General features: G+C 39.8%; 1 protein-coding gene and 1 pseudogene across 4 annotated transcripts in view; one reads left to right on the forward strand and one right to left on the reverse strand.

Annotated features, from left to right (window-relative positions):
• Positions 1-25,154, reverse strand: part of MEI4 (meiotic double-stranded break formation protein 4) — a 208,235-nt gene that overhangs the window by 156,318 nt on the left and 26,763 nt on the right. For all 4 annotated transcript variants that reach the window (XR_013383184.1, XM_077903318.1, XM_077903317.1 and 1 more), the window contains exon 2: positions 22,100-22,345. Coding sequence is in view for 3 of the 4 variants with exons in the window: in XM_077903318.1 (XP_077759444.1) it covers positions 22,100-22,331 (232 nt within the window). In the remaining variant the exon portion in view is untranslated. The remainder of the gene's footprint in view (positions 1-22,099; positions 22,346-25,154) is intronic.
• Positions 8,592-9,739, forward strand: LOC144317237 (ATPase GET3 pseudogene; annotated as a pseudogene).

A 25,154-nucleotide genomic window follows, 5' to 3' on the forward strand; every position in this document is an offset into this window, starting at 1 on the left:
CTGATCATTTCCTGCCAGTATAACCTGTCCCACCCACAAAATCTACACTCCACAACAGTCTTGGACTGACTGTTTTACTGCCATATCTCAGAACCTGGAATACTGAGTGAGAGATCTCGAAAGAAATTTATTATATCAATAAACACCTTTTTTATTTTATCTCCTTTTTCCCCATGCCAAAATGATTACATGTAAGATATGGGCAATGACTGGGCTGTTCCTGTCTCCAGATCCTCCCTCCTCCAAGCAACCCTAAACCCAATGCCCAATTACTGTGCCCAAATAACCTATGTGTCAGATCACCTAAAGGAATCACTTTTAGAAAGCATACTGGTTGGCACATACATAGCACACACCCAATAAATGCTAGTTTTCCTTCTATTTTCCTACTGGAAAATCTCCAAAGGCTCCTCGCTGCCTACAGAATAAAGCATGTTTTCCACTGTCACACCTCTTAATAGGCTCCAACCTAGTTTTTCATCTTATTTTCCAGAACACCTCTTCATGCTCTGTATGCCACAGTCAAATTAGATCATTTGCCAGCAGATTCCTATGTCTGTGCTTTACACTGTTCCCTCTTGCCTGAAATACCCTAGTATTCATAGCTTTCTAAATCCTACCCATCCTTCAAATCAGCAACATCCTCCAAAAAGACTTTCAAAAGTCCTATTCTTTAAGTCAAAATAATCACTCTCTCTCCTCTAAACGTCAGTATCTTTCTCTGGACCATAGTCTCATTGGGTGTAATTAGTGATGTGATCTTGCTCCCAATAGAGTGTCTGATTCTATGGGCACCTATCGCTCTACATTCTCCACATTGTTTATACCGAAGAGCTACTAGAGAAAAAGGGGCTGAATAAATGAGCAACAGAAACACTCTAATGAGAAAGAGTTTTTAGGACAAAATTAGAAGCTGATAAGAAAAAGCAATTTCTCTTTGGATTCAGTAATTTGGGGGCAAAGATATGCAGTATAAGTAAAAAGCATAGTCCTAATTTCATTTCCTAACAAACAGGAAATGTCATGTTGAGAAACCATGAACATATATTATAGACCTACAGAATAACATCAAACCCATGAAAATACAACCTTTTTACCACATGAACCAATGAATCCACCTGCATAACTTCCACTCATCAGTGTGGATGTTATGAATGCCAAGTAGAGCTGGTAAAAACAATACAATCATGGACATCAGCAATACACCCCATTCACTGGCTTCCCAATGTTGTGAATGCCCAACGATACAGCAGTTTACAATCTGGTCCCTATTAGCTTTCCTGTTGAGATCATACACATCTCCAAGCTCCCCTTGACCAAGTCTCTTTCCGAAAGAATTTGCCTGAATTTGTTTACACTGAGCCCTTGATGCCATTGCTTTGACTTCAGCTCTTGACCAGAGTTCCAACAGCTCACATGGGTACTGTTGACAAGTTACCTTCAAGCCAGCATGGTCCCCCAAGCCCACCCTGCTAGACAACTGAGGTTGGCATTCATTTTCACTGATGTGTCTATCTACTTTATCAAAAATCAGAATCACTGGGATCTTTTATCCAGTGCAATTTTTCCCAACCTATAGCACCATAAGGGAAACGTACTGAAATTAAGTATTCCTAGGTACAATTAATCAGTGTTTCCAGGAGATGGCTCCAGGAACTTGTATTTTAAATAAACATCTCAGGGGAGTCTCATAATTGAGTAATCTCAAGAATACTGCTTTGCACTACTCCCAAACTTACGCACTCAGCCTGTTTCACATGTTTCTTGCTGAGCTACAGGTCTCCTACTTATGAGATCTTACAGTGGTGGTTTTCAACCTTACCTGCACATTTAAGTGACTTTGGAACATTTCAAAATTCCAATACCAGACCACATTCCATGCTGAGTATCATGCCAGAATCTCGGGTAGAACCCAGATATCAATATTTTTTAAAGCTCCCCAGGTGACTGCAGTGTGAGAACCACTATCTTAGATTAATATATATATTTGTTCTGCTTTCTTTGGATAGCAGAGGAGTGTGGCTCATTCATGCCATCTTCAAATCTTCCAGAAATGTCTATTTCCCTCTTTATCTATTCATGTTTAATTCACATTTAATCTTTCAGGGTTCAGCTGGTATTCTATTCCCTTTTCAAGGTCATCCCTGCCACTGTATTTTCTACTTTGTAAAAGTAGAGCCTTATACATTCTAGCTGTCTCCTTCCAACCATATCTAAGCCAGTGTCACATCCCTTATGGACCACAGCCTTGGACTCCTACACAGCAGTCTGCTTCTCCTCCCACTTACATTCTCCACACAGCAACCACAGCAAAAAGTTCAAAGCTCCTGCTTCATGCTCACCAAAGGATTCCCACTGTGCTTCAAGTCCTACCTACTGGAACAAGCCCTGCATAGCCTGTACTCCTGGCCTCTGTCTGGTCTCATCTCACTCCCTCTGCTCTTTGCTCACTAAATATACAAGCTAGTTCCTGCCTCAGGGGCCACTCAGATGACCCTGCTCAAAAACTTCCTTCTCAATGAAATCTCTCTGACCACCCAGTTTATTAGCAGCCCTGCCCCATCCACAGGCATTCAACCTGGTTTATTTTTTTCACAGCTTCTAACCCTTTCAGAACTTTTCCTGCTTGTCAGTTTGTTTGTTTTTGTCTAACTTCTCCACAGAAATATCGATTCTGTTTCTTCTCTTTTTCACCACAACCCCCAGAGATCAGTTTTTGTTGAAGAAATGAATCAACTAATGAATGAATAACCATGAATAAATATAACCCCAAATGAAACTATATACATCATATGTAGTGTCCTTCTATCTGTCTACCTCAGGAGATCTTGCCTCTCTAACCAGATAGTAAACTCACAAGAGGTAGCAAGTAAACTACTTCTTTTCCAACCTTGAAAGTCAAGCACTGTACTGAGTAGACATCATATATTTAAGTACTTACTTGTTGACTATTTGCGCTATTTTAGAAGATCCTCAATATTGTATTGAAAAAGATAAGTTGGTTTTTTAAACTAACTTTCAGTTACCTGTAATCTTCTGACCCATAAGCATCCACATCTAAATTATAATGTTTACTATATCACACCTGAATAAGCATAACGAGAAGTCTCTCATTTTAATTCACCTCTCCAATTTTTTCATGTTTCAATTCCATTCTCTAAATGACACCCATCTTAAAAAGTACCATGCAACTTGTAAATCTATGATTGCAGGCACTGCCTGTATGTGGCCATTGAACTACCTGATATGGAGTCAAACATATTTTTGTATAACTGATGTACATCTGTTCAGATTAAGCAGAAAGAGATCTCAACCAGGTAAGTGCTACAGGGATGGTCTAAGCCTAAGCCTTAACTGCATCTCTGGAAATAAGGCTTTCCTCTGACTAGAATGTTTTTTAAAGCCTGTCTTGTATAGGCTCATGGTTATGGGTTTTGGTTTCAAGATTTTATTATTATTAATTTTTACATGTGATATATTGAAACCAGTCCATGAAGTCTAGGCTTTGTTAAATAGTGGGGCACTTGGATAGTTCAGTCAGTTGAGCGTCCAACTCTTGGTTTTAGTTCAGGTCACAATCTCATGGGTCATTAGATCAAGCCCCATGTTAGGCTCCATGTTCAGTGGGGAATCTGCTTGAAGATTCTTTTTGCCCCTACCCCTGCTCATGCATGGCCCTGTGTGCATGCTCTCTTTCCCAAATAATCTTTTTTTTAAATTTTTATTTATTTATTTATGATAGTCACAGAGAGAGAGAGAGAGAGAGAGACAGAGGCAGAGACACAGGCAGAGGGAGAAGCAGGCTCCATGCACCGGGAGCCTGATGTGGGATTCGATCCCGGGTCTCCAGGATCATGCCCTGGGCCAAAGGCAGGTGCTAAACCGCTGCGCCGCGCAGGGATCCCCCAAATAATCTTTTAAAAAAAACTATCAAATAGATACTGTGCATGACTAGAACCAGTGTTTTACTCTAAAACATTACTGATGATCATAGATCCGAAGGAAATTGCTTTCTATGATAAAGAGGTAAATAAAACACAAAATTGAGGCAACCACAGTTATTTTGCTAGTTTCATTTAAAATACTATTTATACCCATGGGAGGGCAATACTACATTATAATACCCCCTTCTTATTTATTTCAGAATCATTAACAGGTCAGTCTGTTCCCAGGTAAATGCTAAACATATAGCTTTACACAATTAGGCTTCCCAAAAACATTTATCCAATCCCCTTTAATTTTCAGCTTTGGTGACTAAAGATAATGTTTCTCTCAAGTGCTGGAGATTCTAAGCCATAACACACACCTATCATCCTTTCAAAGGATGCCTTTCAAAGCCTTGATGTCTATTTCCTCAGAGTGCTAGCAGTCTCCATCACGTCTGTCGACCCAGGTGAGAGAACCCAGGTGAGAGGAACCTGCTTCAGGACCCTCACTGACCTTTGAAGGCTCAGAAATCAGCACTCTTTTTCATACAGAGATGTCACTCCAAAAGAAATCTGACAATGAATCTTGCAGGTAGCAAAAAGAAATTATAAAATGTTGGTTCATGACATACATATTCCCTTTCCCTCCCAAGTTGCAAAATACTTTTTGACCTCATAATCAGCCATTTCTGCTAAATGAATTTTAAAAAACCATTACAAAAAAAGCATCATGAAAGCTCAGAGGCAAAAGATTATTTCACTGTAGAATCACATAAATGACCCCTTTCTTTAAAAACTCACAAGACTTGAAAATATTGATAATGCTCTTAGACTGACAGTCCTAAAATAGAAAAATACTGTAATTGGCCAATTTTGAGTCTAGGAATTAGGTGCCTTTCATTTCACAGGGAATACAATGTTTGACAGATAACATAATAGCTCATCATATAAAAAAATAGCTCATCATATGCCTTAAGTATATGAATTAATTACAGGCTTGTTATGAAGACCAAGAATCACTCACATGCAACAGTCTGGAGACATATGCATTCCCAGAGCTAACATTTTATTTTTAAGTATAGTCTGTCAGTAGAGCCACAAATGACAACTTTGTAAGAACATATGGATGTGGCCAAAAGTCATACACTTAATTCCATACAGTGTGTTCTCTAGCATAAGGAGACAAAGTAAAAATATTCTTAATTCTGAAAAAGAGGCATAGTCAGAGACAGCTCAGTAGTCAATTATTATACTGTCAATTACGATTGAAATATAGTCTTATGAGTAGAAAAAAAGGAGAGCTCAGAGTCAATTTTCTGCAGACACCTTATTGCCAACCAAGCAGAACTCATTTCCACTGATTTTTACTATTGCGATAATCCTGAAAATAAAGTCCATTCTCAGGGGTTCTGGTTTTCATAACTTGTGAGGCCAAGTTATAAAGCAGTACAGCACAGCTTTAGTATTATGGTTCATTCACCCATCACTTATTGTAAAAATCAGTGGCCTAGGAAATTAAATAAACTTGACCAAAGGACAACATAATCTCAACATTAAAAATGAAATTAAGACACACCTTTCAGGGAGAAAGCAAACCAAACAAAATAAATTCTGCCTTGTCAGAATAGATGATTTCACAGAACACATACTACATTACTATATTCAATGCTCCAATGTAAAAGCATTGGAATAAGGGCTAGGGGGACCTAAATGGTAAATAAGAACATATAGATAAGGCCAAAAGTCATATACCTAATTGGTATGCCTCCTAACATCCAAGAACTAACAAAAAGGCAGCCCAACAAATAATTCTACTAAATGGCAAAAGGCATTAGTGTCAAGAAGAGGTACCCAGGGCAGCCCGGGTGGCTCAGCGGTTTAGCGCCCCCTTCAGCCCAGGGCGTGATCCTGGAGACCCGGGATTGAGTCCCATGTCAGGCTCCCTGCATGGAGCCTGCTTCTCCCTCTGCCTGTGTCTCTGCCTCTCTCTCCTCTCTGTGTTTCTCATGAATAAATAAATAAATAAAATCTTTAAAAAGAAGAAGAGGTATCGAGGTACAAGTCATTTGGAATAAAAACACAAAGGAATTAGTTCAAACTGGGGAAAAGCCAGAAAGATTTCCTACAGGACAGGTATCATGGGATCACAGTGCTTTCACTGGAGCAGCCTTTCATACCAGGAAGCTGCATGAACAAGGGCACAGAAGGAGAGGCCTGAGCAATGGCTCAGAAAAGTATAGCTAGAACAGAGGGAAACCAGGGGTGTAGGAGAGTAGGGTACAGGGCTGACAAAAGATTCTGGGTTCACAATGGAAAAGAATCTGAATGTAACCTGTTCCCAGACAACAGAAAACTATGCACTGTTTAAAATATAACTTTAACTGATCTTAGGAAAAATCACAGAGGCAAAAAATAAAGTGACAACCTATAGACCTATAGAAAGCTCTGGAAACAGTCAAGGAGCAATGATGTTTTCCTCACAAGAGAGAAATCATAGGGTCCATTGTGGAAGGAGAACACTGAAAATTTTATGATTGAGAAGTCAAAACAGGACAGACAGGAGATTAGAATTTCCTGTAACAATACAGACACAGAAAATGAAAATCAAGTTCTATTAATGTATCTCTCAAAATAATTAAACAGGATATCAGCTGAATTCCTACAAAATTTTCTGAGCAGTTTATTCCCAAAAGAAATCAGACTGCCAGGCCTGAGGATCTTCCACTTCTGCTACTGGACTGGAACTAAGAACAATTTTACTACTGGGAAGAAAAAGCCCTCACACACCCTTAAACCTTTGTTCTCTTCTTTCCCACTGGTATAATTTGCTAAACCAGACAGATCCAGGTCTTTGAAAGACAGAATTAAACAACAAAATCCTCACGTCCGGAAAAAAAAAAAAAAAAAGGTTCTGCTGCTAGGCAATCAAAGCCAATTCCCATCAGACTATCAGGGCTGGATAGCCCAGGTGGCTCAACGGTTTAGTGCTGCCTTCAACCCAGGGCCTGATCCTGGAGACCCAGGATCGAGTCCCACATCAGGCTCCCTGCATGGAGCCTGCTTCTCCCTCTGCCTCCCTCTCTCTCTCTCTCTCTGTCTCTCTCATGAATAAATAAAATATTAAAAAAAAAAAAGACTAAGACTATCAGGACCAATGAGGAAGGAAACTGGTATTTATTTTTTGTACATGTGTCAGGAAGCTTGGTGCCAAGCATTCCCCATTAACCTCATCTGCTTGTCATTATCCTTCTCATCATCATCTTCATTTTACTTCTGCCTAAAACAACTTAGCTAATGTTGATAGAGCTGAGATTCAACACAGATTCACCTAATTCCAATCTTCTTGCTCTTCCCAATGAGCAATCTACCTCCAGAATTTGTCTTCAAAACCTTTCCCATCAACACTACTTCCTTTCCCTTTGTTGGATCTTTCTTCCTTCATTTATGAATGTGCATTCTTAAATTAAACATTGAGCCTTTCCTGCATGCTTGACCTTGGTAAGGATTATTCAGTCGTGCATTAAATTGTTTTATATTAAGCAGGGTGCTCTAGGCATTGCCCTTTCCTTATTCAAATGTGTATGTGTCAAAATGGTGGTTACAATCACATCATTTCTATTTACTTCCAAGATGTCTTCTGGTAAGTCCGTAATTCCATGATAATCATGCCATAAAAACTGAGTGTCTGCTACTTTCCAATAAATATAGAAAATTTCAAGTAGTTGAAGGAAAAATAGTATTTACTACAGATGTAAAAGATATTTTCTTAATTATTTAAGTAATTTTTAATAGCTTCTTTTTAAAAAATTTTATTTATTTATTCATGAGAGACACAGAGAGAGAGAGACAGAGACATAGGCAGAAGGAGAAGCAGACTCCCTGCAGGGGAGCCCCTGATCCAGGACTTGATCCCAGGACCCCAGGATCTCAGACCTGAGCCAAAGGCAGATGCTAAACCACTGAGCCAACCAGATGCCCCAATAGCTGAGAATCTTGGTAAAATTGTTAACAGTATTAAAATCAGAATCATGAATTACAACCATGTTACCACAAGGTTTATAGCATAACAACTAAGTTCCAAACCCATCCATGCCACTAGCACATCCAAACATGTCCAAAGACAACTAAAGAAAGACCCTTCCCCCAGGTGTCCACAGACCCCCATCCCCTCTCACCAGCACCAGCCATCTATGCTCTCAAATCTCACGTTAAAGGACACTACAGGAAATTAGTCAGATGTTTCCCCTCAAAGGGCCAAAACCAAGGTCTTCTACTCTTTCTAATAAAGGATTGCAGCATACTACAGAGAAAACCCTAGTAAAATAAGGGAATTAAAACTAGGTGGGATTAACAATGAAAACTGGTAATAAGGGAATGTGAATTAAATACAGAATATAAATGTTTGCCTTAAACCAGTGGTTCTCAATCCTGGCTATACTTTAGAATAACCTAGAGACAGTCTAAGAATACTGATGCTTTAGTCCAGCCCCCAGAGATTCTGATATAATTGGCCTAGGGGGAAACCCGGGCATTGGGATTTTTAAGAGCCCCCCAGGTGATTCTAGTGTATGGTTAGGGTTCAGGGCCACTGCCTAGAACTCTAGCCTATGTCTACCAACACTAAGGAGGCAAAGCCTTTCAGAAAGACATTTTAAGGGTTCCAAGATGGCGGCAGGAGTGGCCGGGTGGGGTGTTGAGGCAGAGGAGTTCGAGGATGCACCTGATGTGGAGCCGCTGGAGCCCATGCTTAGCAACATCATCGAGCAGCGCAGCCTTAAGTGGATCTTCGTCGGGGGCAAGGGTGGCATCGGCAAGACCACCTGCAGCTGCAGCCTAGTCGTCCAGCTATCCAAGGGGTGGGAGAGTGTTCTGATCATCTCCACTGACCCAGCCCACAACATCTCTGATGCATTTGACCAGAAGTTCTCCAAGGTGCCTACCAAGGTCAAAGGCTATGACAACCTCTTCGCCATGGAGATTGACCCCAGCCTTGGTGTGGCTGAACTGCCCGACGAGTTCTTTGAAGAGGACAACATGCTAAGCATGGGCAAGAAGATGATGCAGGAGGCCATGAGCACCTTCCCCGGCATTGATGAGGCCATGAGCTATGCAGAGGTCATGAGGCTGGTGAAGGGCATAAACTTCTCGGTAGTGGTGTTTGACACGGCGCCCACAGGCCACACGCTGAGGCTGCTCAACTTCCCCACCATCATGGAGCGGGGCCTAGACCACCTCATGCAGATCAAGAACCAGATCAGCCCCTTCATCTCCCAGATGTGCAACATGCTGGGCCTGGGGGACATGAACACAGACCAACTAGCTTCCAAGCTGGAGGAGATACTGCCTGTCATCCGCTCCGTCAGTGAACAGTTCAAGGACCCTGAGAAGACCATTTTCATCTGCATGTGCATTGCTGAGTTCCTGTCCCTGTACGAGACAGAGCGGCTGATCCAGGAGCTAACCAAATATAAGATCGATGCCCACAACATCATCATCAACCACCTTGTCTTCCCTGACCCCAAGAAGCCCTGCAAGATGTGTGAGGCCCACCACAAGATTCAGGCCAAGTACCTGGACCAGATGGAGGACCTGTACGAAGACTTCCACATTATGAAGCTGCCCCTGCTGCCCCACGAGGTGCGGGGGGGCGGACAAGGTCAACACCTTCTCTGCCCTCCTCTTGGAGCCCTACAAGCCGCCCAGTGCCCAGTAGCACTGCTGCCAGCCCCAGTCGCTGCCATTTCACACCCACCCTCCGCCCTCCCCCACCCCCGGGGCAGAGTTTGCACAAAGTCCCCCCATAGTATAGGGGGAGACACGTGCAGGGCAGGGGGTGGGGAGGAGGTCTGTTCCCCCTGTTGGGGCTGGGGGGGCTGTAGCTGCCCCCCACCTCTCCCTGCCTCTCGCCCCCCAATAAAATGATCTTAAACCACACACACACACACAAAAGACATTTTAAAAACAAAAATAAAGTTTTAAATTAAAAGTTCAACTCTGGTTAATACTTTTCTTTATCACATGGACCTACAGGTACAAAAGGCCTAGATTTATATGGGATTTGCTGTTAAAAAGGTAATTGAGCGGCTAAGTTTATTATCAGTGTGTTCATAATCATAGATGCCTGTGCATAGTCAAGGCACTTCTTTAAAGAAAAATTTCAGAGGAACTGGAAAAGTACAGATCACTGAGGCATACAGTTCTCTGGGTCCAGCTCCTGCTGTATCACTTGCCCCATCAGACATCAGAGAGCTGCACCGCCACACAAAGCAGCCCACCAGCATGGACTTGGCCTACTTTGGACTAACTCCTGCTTGGAAATTACAGATATGATGAGATACCTTGCGGTTCATAGGCTAAAAAATAATCAGATGAGGATAAACACTTCATAAAATACACAGGTGGAAATAACTTTGGAGTTATTAAAGGCACAATTATTAGCAAAATTAAGTATTAAAATATAAGAAATGCCATCTAATTTGTATGACCTGGGTTGAAAAATAAGGTTATTTTCTTCAAAATACCATTTTACAGAAAGAATGGATAAATGACACTAAATTCCATGGGAAAAGGAATCTGTTATTAGAATAATGATGAGAGGGAGGAAAGATGCCCAAATTCTACATGATCTGCTTTACTGATGAATTTGAAAAACTTTAAATACAGTAAAAAATATTTAGAAGGATCAGAAGCATTGTTCAATTTTTATCAGTTACTTCCTTACCATGTGATTATTTGTCAAACTGATATAAAATGTTGACATTTCACATGTCTTACATTGCATTTTACATAGAAAAGCCTGCCTTAGCTCATGAAAATTGTTTCTGCTACAAATATTTATAAGCCTCATCAGAAACAAGCCCAGAAACAACTTAGCCTTATCAAGCCCAGAAACAACTTTGAAAAACTGTGTAAAAGATCTCACTGAATCAAGCACCAAGGGAGGGCACAAAAGCAACACAGCCTTTGTTTTTCACGTGACTTACTAATCAAAAGAGTAATGAGGAATTTTTATAGCGAGGCTTATACAAGCATTAAGAACCATCTTTCTCTGGACACAATCTTTGCCTTGTTTATTTCAAGCATAAAACTTGGCAAACATGGTCTGGATGTATTAAAGATACACAGGCAACATTTCTGACTTTGAGAGAAATGAGAGAGATGGAAAACAAGAAAAATCATCACACACTGACTATAAAATAATTGATGTGAAACAATGGACTCGCTGAAGGCTGAGAACAGCTCACAACCTGTGTCTCCCTCACAGCACACATACCCTAAGCTGAGCACTCTCTGATGCATTTTCTCACATTCAAAGAAATGCTAACAAGCAATTTAAACTTTAATATTCACATAAATGAGGTTTCCAAAACAGGAAACTTGAATGAAAAGACCACCATTTCCCTGAAGTATGAGATAAGAGTAATGTTGCCCCTCCTTGTAATGAGTGCTACTACAGAAATAACAGAAGAGCCAAGGGGGTCCCAAGTGCATGGCACCTCCCCTACACATACTCCCAGGCACTGCACTTTGCTGCTGGTTTTCTGCCACTTTCACTGAGACATTTGCTTCATGTTCACAGTCAATTTAGGAATTCATTCAAATTCATTTTGTACCGAAGTTAGCTATTTAGTTCTCGGTAGGACCCAGAATATAATGCAAGTACGTGTGTTTATAGTTCCATGGGCATGATACAAAACTTTATGAGTAAATGTGTTTTGTCTTATTGCCTACAGCATGCTACCATTCATTTACAGCAATATATTTCTTTTTAGCTATGTTACTTTATGTACTTTTTAAGGATTGGTAAAATAATATAGTTTAATCAGAATTTAAGGTTTTCTACTGATTTTTAGGATACAACCTCTTGCATTTCTAATTCCCAAAATTTCCCCTACAAGATGTCTTTAAAAGTACTTGAAATAGATATTCAAAAGGATGTTTCTTCTGCAGAAAGGGGAGGGGCTGTCTTATATCACTGCACATCTTATATACTAGGAAATATATATCCAGGCTCCTCTGTAACAGAGCATATCAGTGTGTATTAGGAAGGGATGTGGGAAGTAAGGATGGAGGGAGAGAGGGGAAGGGGGACAAAGAGGGAAGAGAAGTTTTCCTAGAACAAAAATCAACCGTACACATTCCTTGGAATCCTATTATATTTATATACACCCTTCATTGAATGGTATGAAACATAGTTGTTAGGATGATGTTAATGTTACTATTTTTTGTTTACACCTTTTCTCTAATTTCTACTCTCTGCCTCAGCTCTATTAGGCTCTAAATGAACACTTTCTCAATTTTTTGGCAACCAGGGTCAAATATTATCCATTGGTATTATGAAATCTTGCAGAGGCTGGCCTACAGATCCCTCTTGATTTGTCACTCAAATAGTTTGGATAGGGGATAGGTCTTTATCAACTCATTTTCTGGAGAAGTCTTTCTATGTTCTCTAAATATATAGTTCACTTTAATTTGTTTCAACCAGTGATTCTCAGGAGACACAATCTCTCAGGAGATTCTCGGCAGAGGGAGAAGCAGGCTCCATGCAGGGAGCCTGATGTGGGACTCCATCCTGGGACTCCAGGATCACGGCCCGAAGGCAGGCACTCAACTGCTGAGCCACCCGGGGATCCTCACCCCACCCCCCACCCCCCAGAGTTTCTGATTGTGTGCTCTGAGAATCTGTATTTTTAACAAGGTCTCACCTGATGATGATGATGCTGGTCTGGGGATCACACTTTGAGAACCACTGGTTTAAGAAAGCACCTTAAAGTACTAGAGAGTTCTAGGATTTTACAAGAATTCCACTCCACGTCCTCCTCTTTTAACCTCTGGCAAGTTACTTAACTCTGCTTTCCTCATTTCTTTTTCTACAACCTAGGCAGGGGGTGGGGATGGCTCAGATAAGAGTTGAAGCAGCACGCAAAGAAATGCCAGAATGAAAATCAAAAAGCAGCTAAAAACAACAACAAAACAATAGATTTAAGAATAAGGGACACTGGAGGAGGAGAAGGGAACAAAAGTGAACTCTGAAGGACAGCTGCCAGGGATGAACTCAGCAGGAGCACGAATAAAGAGGCACCTACTCCTACCTTCAAAAGAGTCTCAAAACAAGACATATCAGCCCCGGCTTGAGGTCCAGGGCCAGGCCCACCACTTGTGCTCTGTATTTCTTTTGGGTTTCAGGTCCCAAGCCCCTCTGGTCTGTTAGTATCCTCTCCCATTCAATTCTTTCACTTTCCTCTCTCTGCTGATTCCTTCCTACCAAAGTACCAGTGTGCGGACATCTCTTCCATCTTAACAACAAAAACACTTTCTCTCCACCTTGCCTCCTCCTCAACTACCACCCTATCTCTTTCCCTCACAAACAAACTCCACCCCAAGAGAGTTCACAGTCTTTGCTACTCAAACTATGGTCCTCAGACCAACAGTATCAACATCACCTGGGAGCTTATCAGTATTGCAGGATCTCAAGCCTACTCCTGTTTATTTATCTGATTTCCTTCTTGCTTTGATAATGGAATTGACATTACTCCATTAATTTTCCCTGTCTAAACTAAAGACCACAGCTATCTGACTGGATTCTACTCCATACTGTATTCTTAAAAAAAAAAAAAAAAAAAAAAAAAATTTTAAGATGTTTAGGATTCAAATATCAAATTCAAAATCCTCAATGGGACCTTTAGATTTCTAACAGAATCTAAAAAATCAAATACATACAAACAGCAGGGCATTTAAAAATGTAGACAAAACCTGCAAAAAATAAATATAATCCTAAGTACATTGAACAGATTAAACTTTACTACATGTTAAACTATTAAAAAAATTACATTGAGAAAAGATCCTGGAATGCAAAGGAACTTAGAATAGTTTTAGCTTTTGTTCCATAGGTGGGAACCCAAAATTGTCACTCTTCATTTCTTCATTTATTCGATTCCGACTAAACTACAGTATGAATACATGGCTCTCAAAGGTAGGAGCCTTGATACTCATCCCACCTTAGTGAGTATCTCCTTCCCTAGTATGCTTTGGTCTTGCCCTCCTGATCCTCCTCCCAGCACTGTAGAGGTTTTGTAGATCCCCAGAAATGACAGATCAGCCAGGCCCCTTTGTTCCAGGTATTAACACTCAGATAAACCATGTCTAAACTTATTCATTCAACAAATAACCCCAAGCACCCTGCCACCCCATGCCAGGCACTGTGCTAACATAGAAAGAGAGCAGTGATGAGGAAAAGCACACTCCTGCAAGCATGGAGTTTAGATCCTACAGGGAAGACAGACTGCTTAAACAATTATAATTTGGCTCACAAATGCTGTGAAAAATACAGAATAGTATGGTTCCCGCAGCAGGAGAATCTAATCTTGTCTAAGAAGGCAGTCAGCAAAGGCAGAAAGGGTATTAAAACTGTCAGAAAAAAAAGAATAGTGCACAACCAGACAAAGGGGGTTGGGAGACTATCTCCTACAGAGAGAAGCAACAGGTGTAAAAGCCTAGAGCTGGAAGAGAACAAGGTAGATTCAATAAGTGAAAGACATTTCATGTGTTGCAGTGCAAAATGTGGAGGACATAGTGATGACAGGGTGGGCTCGAGAAGGGAGCAAGCATCAAATCGTGGAGAAGTTCGTAGCTTATTTTAAGAGTTTTTTATTTATCCTAAAAGAAATGAGAAGACTTGAGTCTGGGCTGCAACAGAGATTTGAAAGTGTCTAGGCTGCAACTGTAAATACGGAGTCTAATTGAGATAAATCAGGAAGGACCAAGGGAGTTGTGGTGGAATGGACAGAAGTTTGAAGAATCCACAGATACATAAGAAGTAGAGGCACCCTAATTAGATTACCTGGACATTCAAGATACCTTCTGGGAAGCCAGCTTAGGAGAAAAAGATGGTTGTATCACACAGTGGGACTCAGAGTGGGGTGCCAGGAAGAGATGTGGCAGGGCTGACAAAGTCCATCTGGAACACTGCACACTGTGGGAACTCTGCCCTCACCTGAGTCCAACCTCTGAAGCTTGCCTCTTTCAGGCCTAGGACCTAGCTGGTACATGTGTGGCCCTTCCCACTCCCTATCTTACCCACCCTTCCTACCAGAGCCAGCTCATCTTATGATAACTGAGATGTCTACATTTCTAAACAGTTGCCTTGTCACTATCAAAGCCATTTAAGATTCTGAGCTTTTTTAACTACTTAACTTTCATTTATTTGTATGTTAATGGTCTCTCATATCAAAAGATTAATTCAATTTTATATATAACAAGTAAAGCATACCTTATATGTAATTATATTTTAAAATTTATTTTATTATTTTTTTAAGATTTTATTTATTTATTCATGAGAGACACACACAGAAGGGGGGGGGGTGCAGAGGGAGAAGCAGACTCCGTGCACAGAGCCTGACATGGGACTCGATCCCAGGTCTCCAGGATCAGGCCCTTGGCTGAAGACAGTGCTAAACCACTGAGCCACCCGGGCTGCCCTTTAAATTTGAAACCTTTCATTAGAATCCATATTAATTTAACAGTATATTTCCTGATGTTTATGTACATTATGCATGTATGTTTTAAATCAACTGCAATTTTAAGGAAATCCTCATCTTATTTGACAATTTATGTTATAAAAGCTTATGTAAAAACTAAGACAGGAAATGCTTGTGCATTCATTTCCCATGTTCTTTCAGCACCTGTAGAACAATGAAGGCCCCAACATATAAACGCTGAGCTCCAAAACTATGACTAGAGGTCAGTTATTTGTGATGTCTCCTCAGTATGTGGTTTGGGACAGGGTGGGGTGGGACAGAGGCTGAGTGGGCCTGGACCAGAAAAGTACTAGTCGGGAGACAAAGATGAGCTCCATGCTGGATCTGGCAGGGTGTACACGGGCAACCAGGATTGCCAGCCCCTTCTGACCCCTGTTAACACTGATCTGGCTAAAAGCATTTCCCTGAATCCAGATTCACACATGAGAAGTAGGGACTAGGGCAGGCAAATGCTAAGGATTTGATCCTGAGAGTATAAGGCAGTAAAAGGGACAACAGGCAAGGAGGTGGATAAACTTAAGCACTGTCAGCTAGAGGGGAGGGAAGCTCCTAAAGCCATGTGGTCAGTCAGTTGTTTCCCAGGACCTAAAACGTAGAAGAGCTAAGTCCAGCTGAAAATAATTGTGCTGCTGTGCACACCACCACCACCCATCCCCAAGCACTGCACAATTAGCCCTGTATTCGATGAACATTTACTAAATAAACATGGAAATCATTAAACTATTTTGGTTTCATTTTCTCTTTCTTTTCACTCTAGCCAGTTGCTTACCTAGTAGTCTATCATTTATGAAGACACTGAATACATAAAATTGTAGGAGAAAAAGCACAGACCTGACACTTCATCTATATACCTCCTTCCTGTGAATGCCAAATTACTGTTATAATTGTAACTGTCCAGATTCCCCCTGCCTGCCCTACTTTCTCACACACATACACACACTCAAGTTTTAATCCTAAATCTGCTCACTGAAGTTCTGTACCATTATACCCACTAACAAGGCCCTGCTCTCAACACCATGTCTCGTTCAACCCCTAGTCAACATTTAAGAACGGCCAATAACCTCTTCCTGGCCAATCTCGATGCTCTGGATCTCCCTTGCTTACCTTCTCAGACACAGATGAAACTCTTGCCAATATTATGAGGCTGCCTTTAACAGGAAGCTGTTCTAGATTGAAGAACATAGTTTTTCTCACTCATTTTCTCCCCTATAGATCAAGAAGACTCTTGGCAAAAGAAAAAGTATAGTGCGGTTCTAAACGATTCATGACCCCTACCCCTTCCCCCACCTCCACAAATTAGGATGTGCTCAGATACAAGGAAGGGAACACATGGATTACAGTGGCTTACACCCTCATCTTTTTAAACTTTCCTAATAAAATAATCCCAGCATTGCTCTGATTGCTCAGCAATATCGAGAAGGACCCACGTTCTTTTCATCCAGCTATTTCACTATCCTTAGCATGCTGGCATTAATTTGTCAATATTGTCTCACAGTTGCAAACTGACTACCCCAGATCCAGGCATTCTATTTTCAATTGGCAGTGCTGCATGCAGGAAACAAGTAGCTGAGGTTAAAAAAAAAAAAATTTAATTGCTCCCTTTCATGAGCCCAAATCTCTTTATACAAAGAGGCAAATCTTTATCAAAGGCTCAGAAGATTGCTTTTTACCTTTCATTGGCCCCTGCCCAACCTTAGAACAATATTGGCAAAACAAAACTGAGCCTTTCATGGATTAACCCACTGGGAATAAGCACATCTCTGCCAAAATAAAATTGCAGTGCTTTAGAAAGGAAGTAGGAAGCTAGATATTGAGTAGACAACTAACCGTGCCTGCCATGCATCACCCAAAACGATTTTGAGAAATGTGTCACTGGATTGTCTGGGCTTCCTTGATCCTTTCTCCCATTACTAAGGAGCACGTAAGTAAAATTACAATGTGGCATAATTCTAAGAGCACGTTATATTTATCCTTTCCGTGTATAGTCTAGTCCTTAAATAAATGCAATAAAGAAATATATTTCTAAGAAGATGTAGAATAAATCAGAATAGAGAAATAGCTGAGTTCCTGAAATGCTATATATACACTACATCATAATTTTTTATTTGTTTACTTTGCCATTTCAGCTCTGCTTTATTGAATTCTGGGTTGCTCAGTTACTTCAATGGATAGTTGATGCTGTAAATTAAGTTCTCCACCCTCTCAATCTGTGAAGAAGCATTCCATTCAACATTTACTGAGGGTCTAAACACTTGAGAAAGGTTGCATATGCAAAGCAACTCTGAAAATTCCAGACAAAAATAATCAATCATATAAATATATCTATAATATAGTTTTGATTCTCAGGTATGGAGTTTTCTTAGAGTAAGCCACATCAGTCTTTCAAATTACGTATCTTTGAATAATGACTGTGTTCCTTCTTTATTTCTTTCTCAATCTAATATCTTCCGCTTTGTCAGGTTTTGTTCCTTCCCCGTTAATAGTGACTCTATTTATTTTAATCTATTTATTCCTCATTTTTCAAGTTTAAGTTAACAGATGGAGAGACAAGAAACTTACAAACATCTGCACAGAAACTCTTTACCTATAGCTCCTGCTGCAAGTAAAACTGATTTCAATTGTAGGGTATTTGAAAATTTCTCTCACAGGCACTGTAAGTGCAAGTTTTCAGTGTGAGAACGAGTTCTCACCTAGGCTCTCACTGTCAGGCATGTTCATGTTCCTAACCAATCATCCATACCACTAGAGCAGGGGTATAAACAGACCCTTGACAGTAAACAACAGTTCTGATATCACAAAGATGTTTATAAAAGTCTGTTTAAAATCACTGGAAAGTATTACGTGTATGGGCATTATATTAATCATATAACTGCACATAAAATAATTAAAAATTACTGATTGCATTTGCATTCACTGAATAAAAAGAGCCCATTACCTAGAAAAACTCTAGAGAGACCAAAATGTGGCTACGAATTGTGTAACACCATTTTTGTTCACATAATAATGAGATTTTAGTAATATCTGGGTATTAGATTAGCTGATTTTTCCCAATAATACCCAAAATTAAAGTTAGTGAGTACCCTATTACCACAGCAATCATCTGTGTACCACACCTGCATACTCCTAATGTGATAATAATATTCCTTCTGTGGCTCCTTTTCCTCTGCCACCTCTGGGATGTTGGGATCCCCAATGCTCCTACCCCTGGCTCCATTCTCCCCGTGAGTCTCATCTATAGCTAGAACTTCAACTATGAATTAAATGTCAGTGGATCCTAAGTCTATATATCTACTTACAGCCTACACATACCTTTTGACTTTAAGGACCATCCCTCTACCTTCTTTCTATGTAATCCTTGTATATTGAGGGAATGGCCTACACTTAGACTAACCTGAACTTTTCATCCTATAAATTTATTTCAGTGTTCACTATCCAGATTCAAAGCATTGCAATAAATTCAGTAAACTGAGATTGGAGACCTCATTATCCCAAATGCCTCTATGTCCCTTAATCATTCTCTGAAACCATTCACAAATATCTGAAGGCCTATTCTAAAAATCATGTATATATGTCTGACCTCCTTTTAGTTCTCTCTATCATAGATCGATTTCAATCCATCATTCTTCATATGGGATTTGGTAAGTATATTTAAAACTGGTCTCCTTGTCTCCAATCACTGCTATGGTCAGAAACATCCTCTCTGCCCCACTTCCATGTGACAAATATTTATTGAGCACCTGCTGTGTGTGAGGCTTTGGGGTGGGCACTGAGTAGAGAGTGCTAAGCAAATCAAAACCCACTCCTCAGTGAACTTAAACTCTAGCTCAGGAGATAAGGTAGCAATTATATAAACAAACAAATAATCTACAGGGGATGTTTGGGTAAAGAAAAACTAGTGGAGAGTGCTATGTATATACAGTGGTCATTGAGGGGTATCATTTAGAATAAGATCTCTAGGTAGGAAAGAAGCCAGCCACAAAGACATTCAAAGAGAAGAACATAACAAAGGTCTAAGGCTAGAATGAAGCCCATGGTGGCTGGGGCAGAGTAAATAATGGGGAAGTCATATGAGACAAAGTGGGAGAGGTAAATTTAGGTGAAATCATCCACAGCATCACAGGCCATGAGCACAAGCCTGAATCTAATGTGAAACATAACTGGAAACCAGGGAAGGGTTTTCAGCAAAGGAGTCACATGATCTGGTTTACATTCTTGAAAAATCACCAGAATTATTCCCCAATCCCAATATGAGGGTCAATCCTCTGCATCAAAAAAGTTAGGGATCCCTGGGTGGCGCAGCGGTTTAGCGCCTGCCTTTGGCCCAGGGCGCGATCCTGGAGACCCGGGATCGAATCCCACGTCGGGCTCGCGGTGCATGGAGCCTGCTTCTCCCTCTGCCTATGTCTCTACCTCTCTCTCTCTCTCTGTGACTATCATAAATTAAAAAAAAAAAAAAGTTATCTGATTGCTGATGAATGGAGTGACCACATGTTCCAGCATGCTCAAGTGAGTCCTGGTTTCCGCCTGTTGTCCTAGTATAATCACTTATAGTTCCCTATTTTCACTCTCACAAAGGTCCTAGGGAGACAATAAAATGTGTACCATCAACTTACTGATACGAAATAAACTAAAATGGTCCTTAGGTTGACATTCAAGGCCCTTCTGAATCTGGTCCCAATTCACTTCTCTTTGTTCTCCCTCATGGTGTTCTGGCCACTTATGCAAAGTAATGCTAGCAGTATCCTAAATGGAACATGTATTCTTTACTGCTCTGCCTTTGGTCATGTTCCTGCCTCTTGCTGCATGCTCTGTGACCACTAACTAGTAGATAGATCCTTGAGGACCAGACCTGAGAAGTCTTTTCAAAAACCAGGCAGAATGAATGCCTTCTTGCTCTTTGTTTTGTCAATATCTTTATTAAAGCATTTATCTTGCTGGGTTAATTATTTATAGATCTATCTTCCCTGCTAAATGGTAGGTACTTAAGGGCAAGGACAGCACATCCTCTTATGTGTTTTTTGGGGTCCCATCACCCACTGCATATCTGGTCCATAGCTGGTACTTGATATATGACTGCTAGATGAATTATTTAATATAAACTCAACATAACATACATAGTAAAATAATAAGGTTCAGTAATGAGATTTTAAATTGTATCCAGTAAGCTTAAAACATTATTGTCTTCACATCTAGATATTTTCATTCTTCAACTTCATCTCAGCATCCAATGTAGCCTCATTCATTGGGTAGTAACAATAAACTTTTAATGAATGACTATAGGTAAAAAAATCTTTATAGGGCAAAAAGAAGAAGTCTAGGTTTAAGAAACTAAACAATTTCTAAATAATGAAATGAAATAAAAGAAGATGAAATAAAAACAGAATTGGTAGGCAGCCCTGGTGGCCCAGCAGTTTAGTGCCGTCTTCAGCCCGGGGTGTGATCCTGGAGACCCGGGATCGAGTCCCACGTCAGGCTCCTTACATGGAGCCTGCTTCTCCCACTGCCTGTGTCTCTGCCTCTCTCTCTGTGTGTCTGTCATGAATAAATAAATAAGTAAATAAATAAATCTTAAAAATCAAAAACAGAATTGGTATAACCACTGTGAAAAACAGTATGGAGGTTCCTCAAAAAATTAAAAGTAGAAATATCATATGATTTAGTAACTCCACTATTGTATATTTACCCAGAGAAAACTAAAATCCAAACAAGAAAAGATACATGCGCCCATATGTTAGTGCAGCTTTACTTAAAATAGTCAAGACATGGGAGTAACCTTAGTGTCCATCAATAGATGAATGGATAAGGAAAATGTTACATGCACATACACACACACACACATACACACACTCTGGACTATTACACGGCCATATAAAAGGATAAGATCATGCCATTTTAGGCAACATGAAAGGACCTAGAGGGTATTACACTAAGCGAAATAAATCAGACTGAGAAAGATAAATACCTTATGACTCCAATCACAAACAGAATCTAAAGAAAAAGAATAAACCAACAAAAAGCAGAATCAGACTCATAAATATAGACAACAAACTGATGGTTCCCAGGGGGAGGAAGTTGTGAGGAGGGGAAAGAGGCTGGGGGACTAGGCGAAATGGGTGTAGGGAAGAGGGAGATACAGTCCTCCAGTTATAGAAAGATTAAGCCCTGGGAATAAAAAGGCACAGCATAAGGAATACAGTCAATGATATTGTAATAGCAACATAATGGGACAAATGGTCGCCATGCTTTTGGTTAATACAGCATAACATATAAATCACTAAACTGTATACCTAATACTAATGTAACACGGTGTGTCATCTATATTCAATCTTTTAAAAATTAAATTTAAGAAGTAAACAATAAAAGGGCACCTGAGTGGTCAGTCAGTTGGGCTACCAATTCTTGATTTCAGCCCAGCTCATGATCTCAGGGTCATGAGATCCAGCCCCCCACTGGGCTCCACATTCAGTGTGGAGTCGGCTTGAGATGTTTTCCCTCTCCCTCTGTCCCTCCCTCAAATGGATAAATAAATCTTAAAAAAAAAAAAGTCAACAAAAAACCCAGAATAATATATTGCCAAAGACATTTTCATATACTCACCACTCTTGTTTTATTTTATATATACATATATATACTCACCACTCTTAAACACTTCTGCACACATTCTGCTTAGAAGAAGTTTGTGGCGTAATTGCAGAACTTCAGCTTCCAAGACCTGGACTTTTGATCTCCACGTTGACTCCTGCTCAGACACCACCTTCGCAAGGTGCTCTGTGTATTCTCTGCTGCTTGTGTCTGCTGGTGTTGAGCGGATAATTGCCAAGGCCAGAGCCAGCTTTGATGTTCTCAAATACCATGTTTGATCATCCATCCTGGCTTTTGTCCCTATCAGTTAGTAAGAAAAAAGGCTGTAGAAATTTCTTTTAATTTTTGCAGTGCATTTCACTTGCTCAAAATTGATTTTGCAGAGTAACACTAATTAATAAGTTTGTAATACAACTTGACACCAAATAACGGAAAAAAAATTTCTCAGGAACTAGAGAGTATGAAAAAATATGCAAAACAAAAATGCATGCACATGCATATTAAGTGTACTAAATTGAAAATAGTCGGTTCAGACAATTTGACAAATTCTTGGGGTGGAAAAAAACACACATTAATTCATTTAGTGTTTTCTAACCAGAGGCACATATCAGAGTCTCTAAGGAAGCTTTTAAAATAAATACATATGTATATATCTGGTCCCATCTCCCCAAAATTCAGATCCAGCAAATCTGGGAAGGGCACTGAGGCTTTTACATTTTGAAGGGAGTCAACTCTGTATTCAGAACCACTAGACTCAATCATTTAAATGTAAACCCTTCTCCTCCAACCCATTTTGCTAAAGTCTTATACTCCCTGCTTCTCAGTCCTGCATTCCTTCATGAACCATGACCTATTTGCTACTATTCCTGCCTTTAACCAGGCCCCTCCAAGCTATACTGAGAACAATCTTTAAAATATTTGCATCATTTAAATTGTGGCTGTGCCTTGATTCTGCACCTCCAAAGATTTCCAATTGCCACCACGAGCAGACTTTCCAAACCAGCACTGCATCCCAGTCTTGCTCTAGAAATGTATTTGTGAACACATGACAGACCACTGCATTCACTGAATGAATACTATGGCTCATACTGAAGTATAAACCCCATGTGGGCCTCCACAAGGGGGAGCTTTGCACATAAAATGTGCTACATAAAAATTGGTAATGAATAGTACAATGGTCCCAGAAAATTTAGGACCTTTGGTTGCCACATCTATTCTAACAAATTCAAATCTTTACTCCACATTTCAAACTTTATTTTCTTTAATTACTCAAACCTTTCCTTCCACTGTGGTTAAATCATGCTCATACAAGCAGATGCACACTGCCTAAGCACATTCCCATCCACATCTCTGCTCCTGAATTTTTCCCCATTGTAATACCATGGTTCTCATAGCTGACAAAACCCTGGCTGCGCATTCTTCAAAGAACAGTTCATATACCACCATATTAAATATTTTCAGATTTATTACCACCTATAGAACTGTGTACCTATCTGATATTCTATAGTTTAGCACTGAAAATACACAACCTAAGAAGAAGCATAATACTGTCTTATTATAATCAGAGGTCAACTCAAAAACATGTATGAAATGTTCATCACAAAATAATTTATAATTGAAAACTAGGACCAACAACCAAACAGTTAAGTAAATAATGGTATGACCACTCAAATGAATATTATCTATTAAAATAGGGTTTTTCAGAGATATTTTTTATTAGTATGAGAAAGTACTAATGATATGCTGAGTGGAAAAACAGTGAGGACAAAAAATTATATGTATAGTAGGATCCCAATTATGTAAAAATTGGGATATACAAAAATGTAAATAGGATCTATCTCTACTACATAATTATTGGTGATTTTTATTTTCTTACAGATACTTCTCTAAATTTTCCTAATTTTTGGCAATGAATATATACCAAATTATAATTAGAAAAATATTCATCAAGAATAGATTTCCAAAGACACCTGGGTGGCTCAGTGGTTGAATGTCTGCCTTTGGGTCAAGTTGTGATGCCCAGGTCCTGGGATCAAGTCCCGCAACAAGCCCTCCTTAAGGAGCCTGCTTCTCCCTCTGCCTATGTCTCTGCCTCTCTCTGTATGTCTCTCATGAATAAATAAAAAAGTCTTAAAAAAAAAAAAAAAAGAGAAGAGATTTCCAAAAGCAAAGTATGGCTGCTACACTTTTAGGCTTTTACAGCTGTATAGGATACCCAGGACTAGATGATGTTAAGAGGAACAAACTAATTAAAATTATAGCTGCACTTATTTTGGCTTTCACAGCAACCGTGTCACTTGTCTGGTTCATCCCTCATCTGCTTGTCAGTGATGGAGCCAAGACTCTCTGCCTCTCAATACTTTAGGAAAGCACCTATGTGCAGAGAGCACAGAGCACAGATGACCCTCTTGATAGAGAAGTAAGCCTACCATTAAATGGATCAGCACTAAAAATAACAATAATAACAATAATGAAAATAATAAGTAGTGAATTTAAAGTGGTTTGGTTAGAAAAGGATCTGACTTTCAATTGTCAATGGTAGAAATCTAGGCTAAAAACTAAAAAGAAAAAAACTCTAGTTATTAGCATAAGAGGACAAAATTCTCTGGATAACAGAAACAGAGCAAACTCCCTGTCATCTTGCAAAGATATTTAATTAATTGATTTAAGCAAGCTGATTAATTAAATGTTCTGATTTTTAAGTCATCGCATATGATTTGTTTAGGGTCTTAAAATCATTCTGAATGTCAGTCAACAAAAAAGAGATCAAATTATATATAAAGTCTTTCTGGATTATAACTATCCCAAGGTCCCTTGTCTGAACAATAATTAGAACTGTATCACAAGTGAACAGAAATGATTGCTAATACATATGTTGGTACAGCCTTCGACCACATAAATTACACTCAAAACAGATATAGAACTATAACCTTAACCAAGCAGAAGCAGGCATTTTAAACTGCTTCCTTGTATTTTAGAGTGTGTATGTGTGTGTGTATATCTGTGTGTTTATAAACACGTGCCATTTTTATCTAAGAATAGCATTCCTATCCTCAAAGTACCATTTGCAAGGTAAAGATAATTCTATTTCCCCTGAAATTTCATGGAA

The sequence above is a fragment of the Canis aureus genome, chromosome 7 (assembly GCF_053574225.1).
Source record: "Canis aureus isolate CA01 chromosome 7, VMU_Caureus_v.1.0, whole genome shotgun sequence".
NCBI classification, from domain to species: domain Eukaryota; kingdom Metazoa; phylum Chordata; class Mammalia; order Carnivora; family Canidae; genus Canis; species Canis aureus.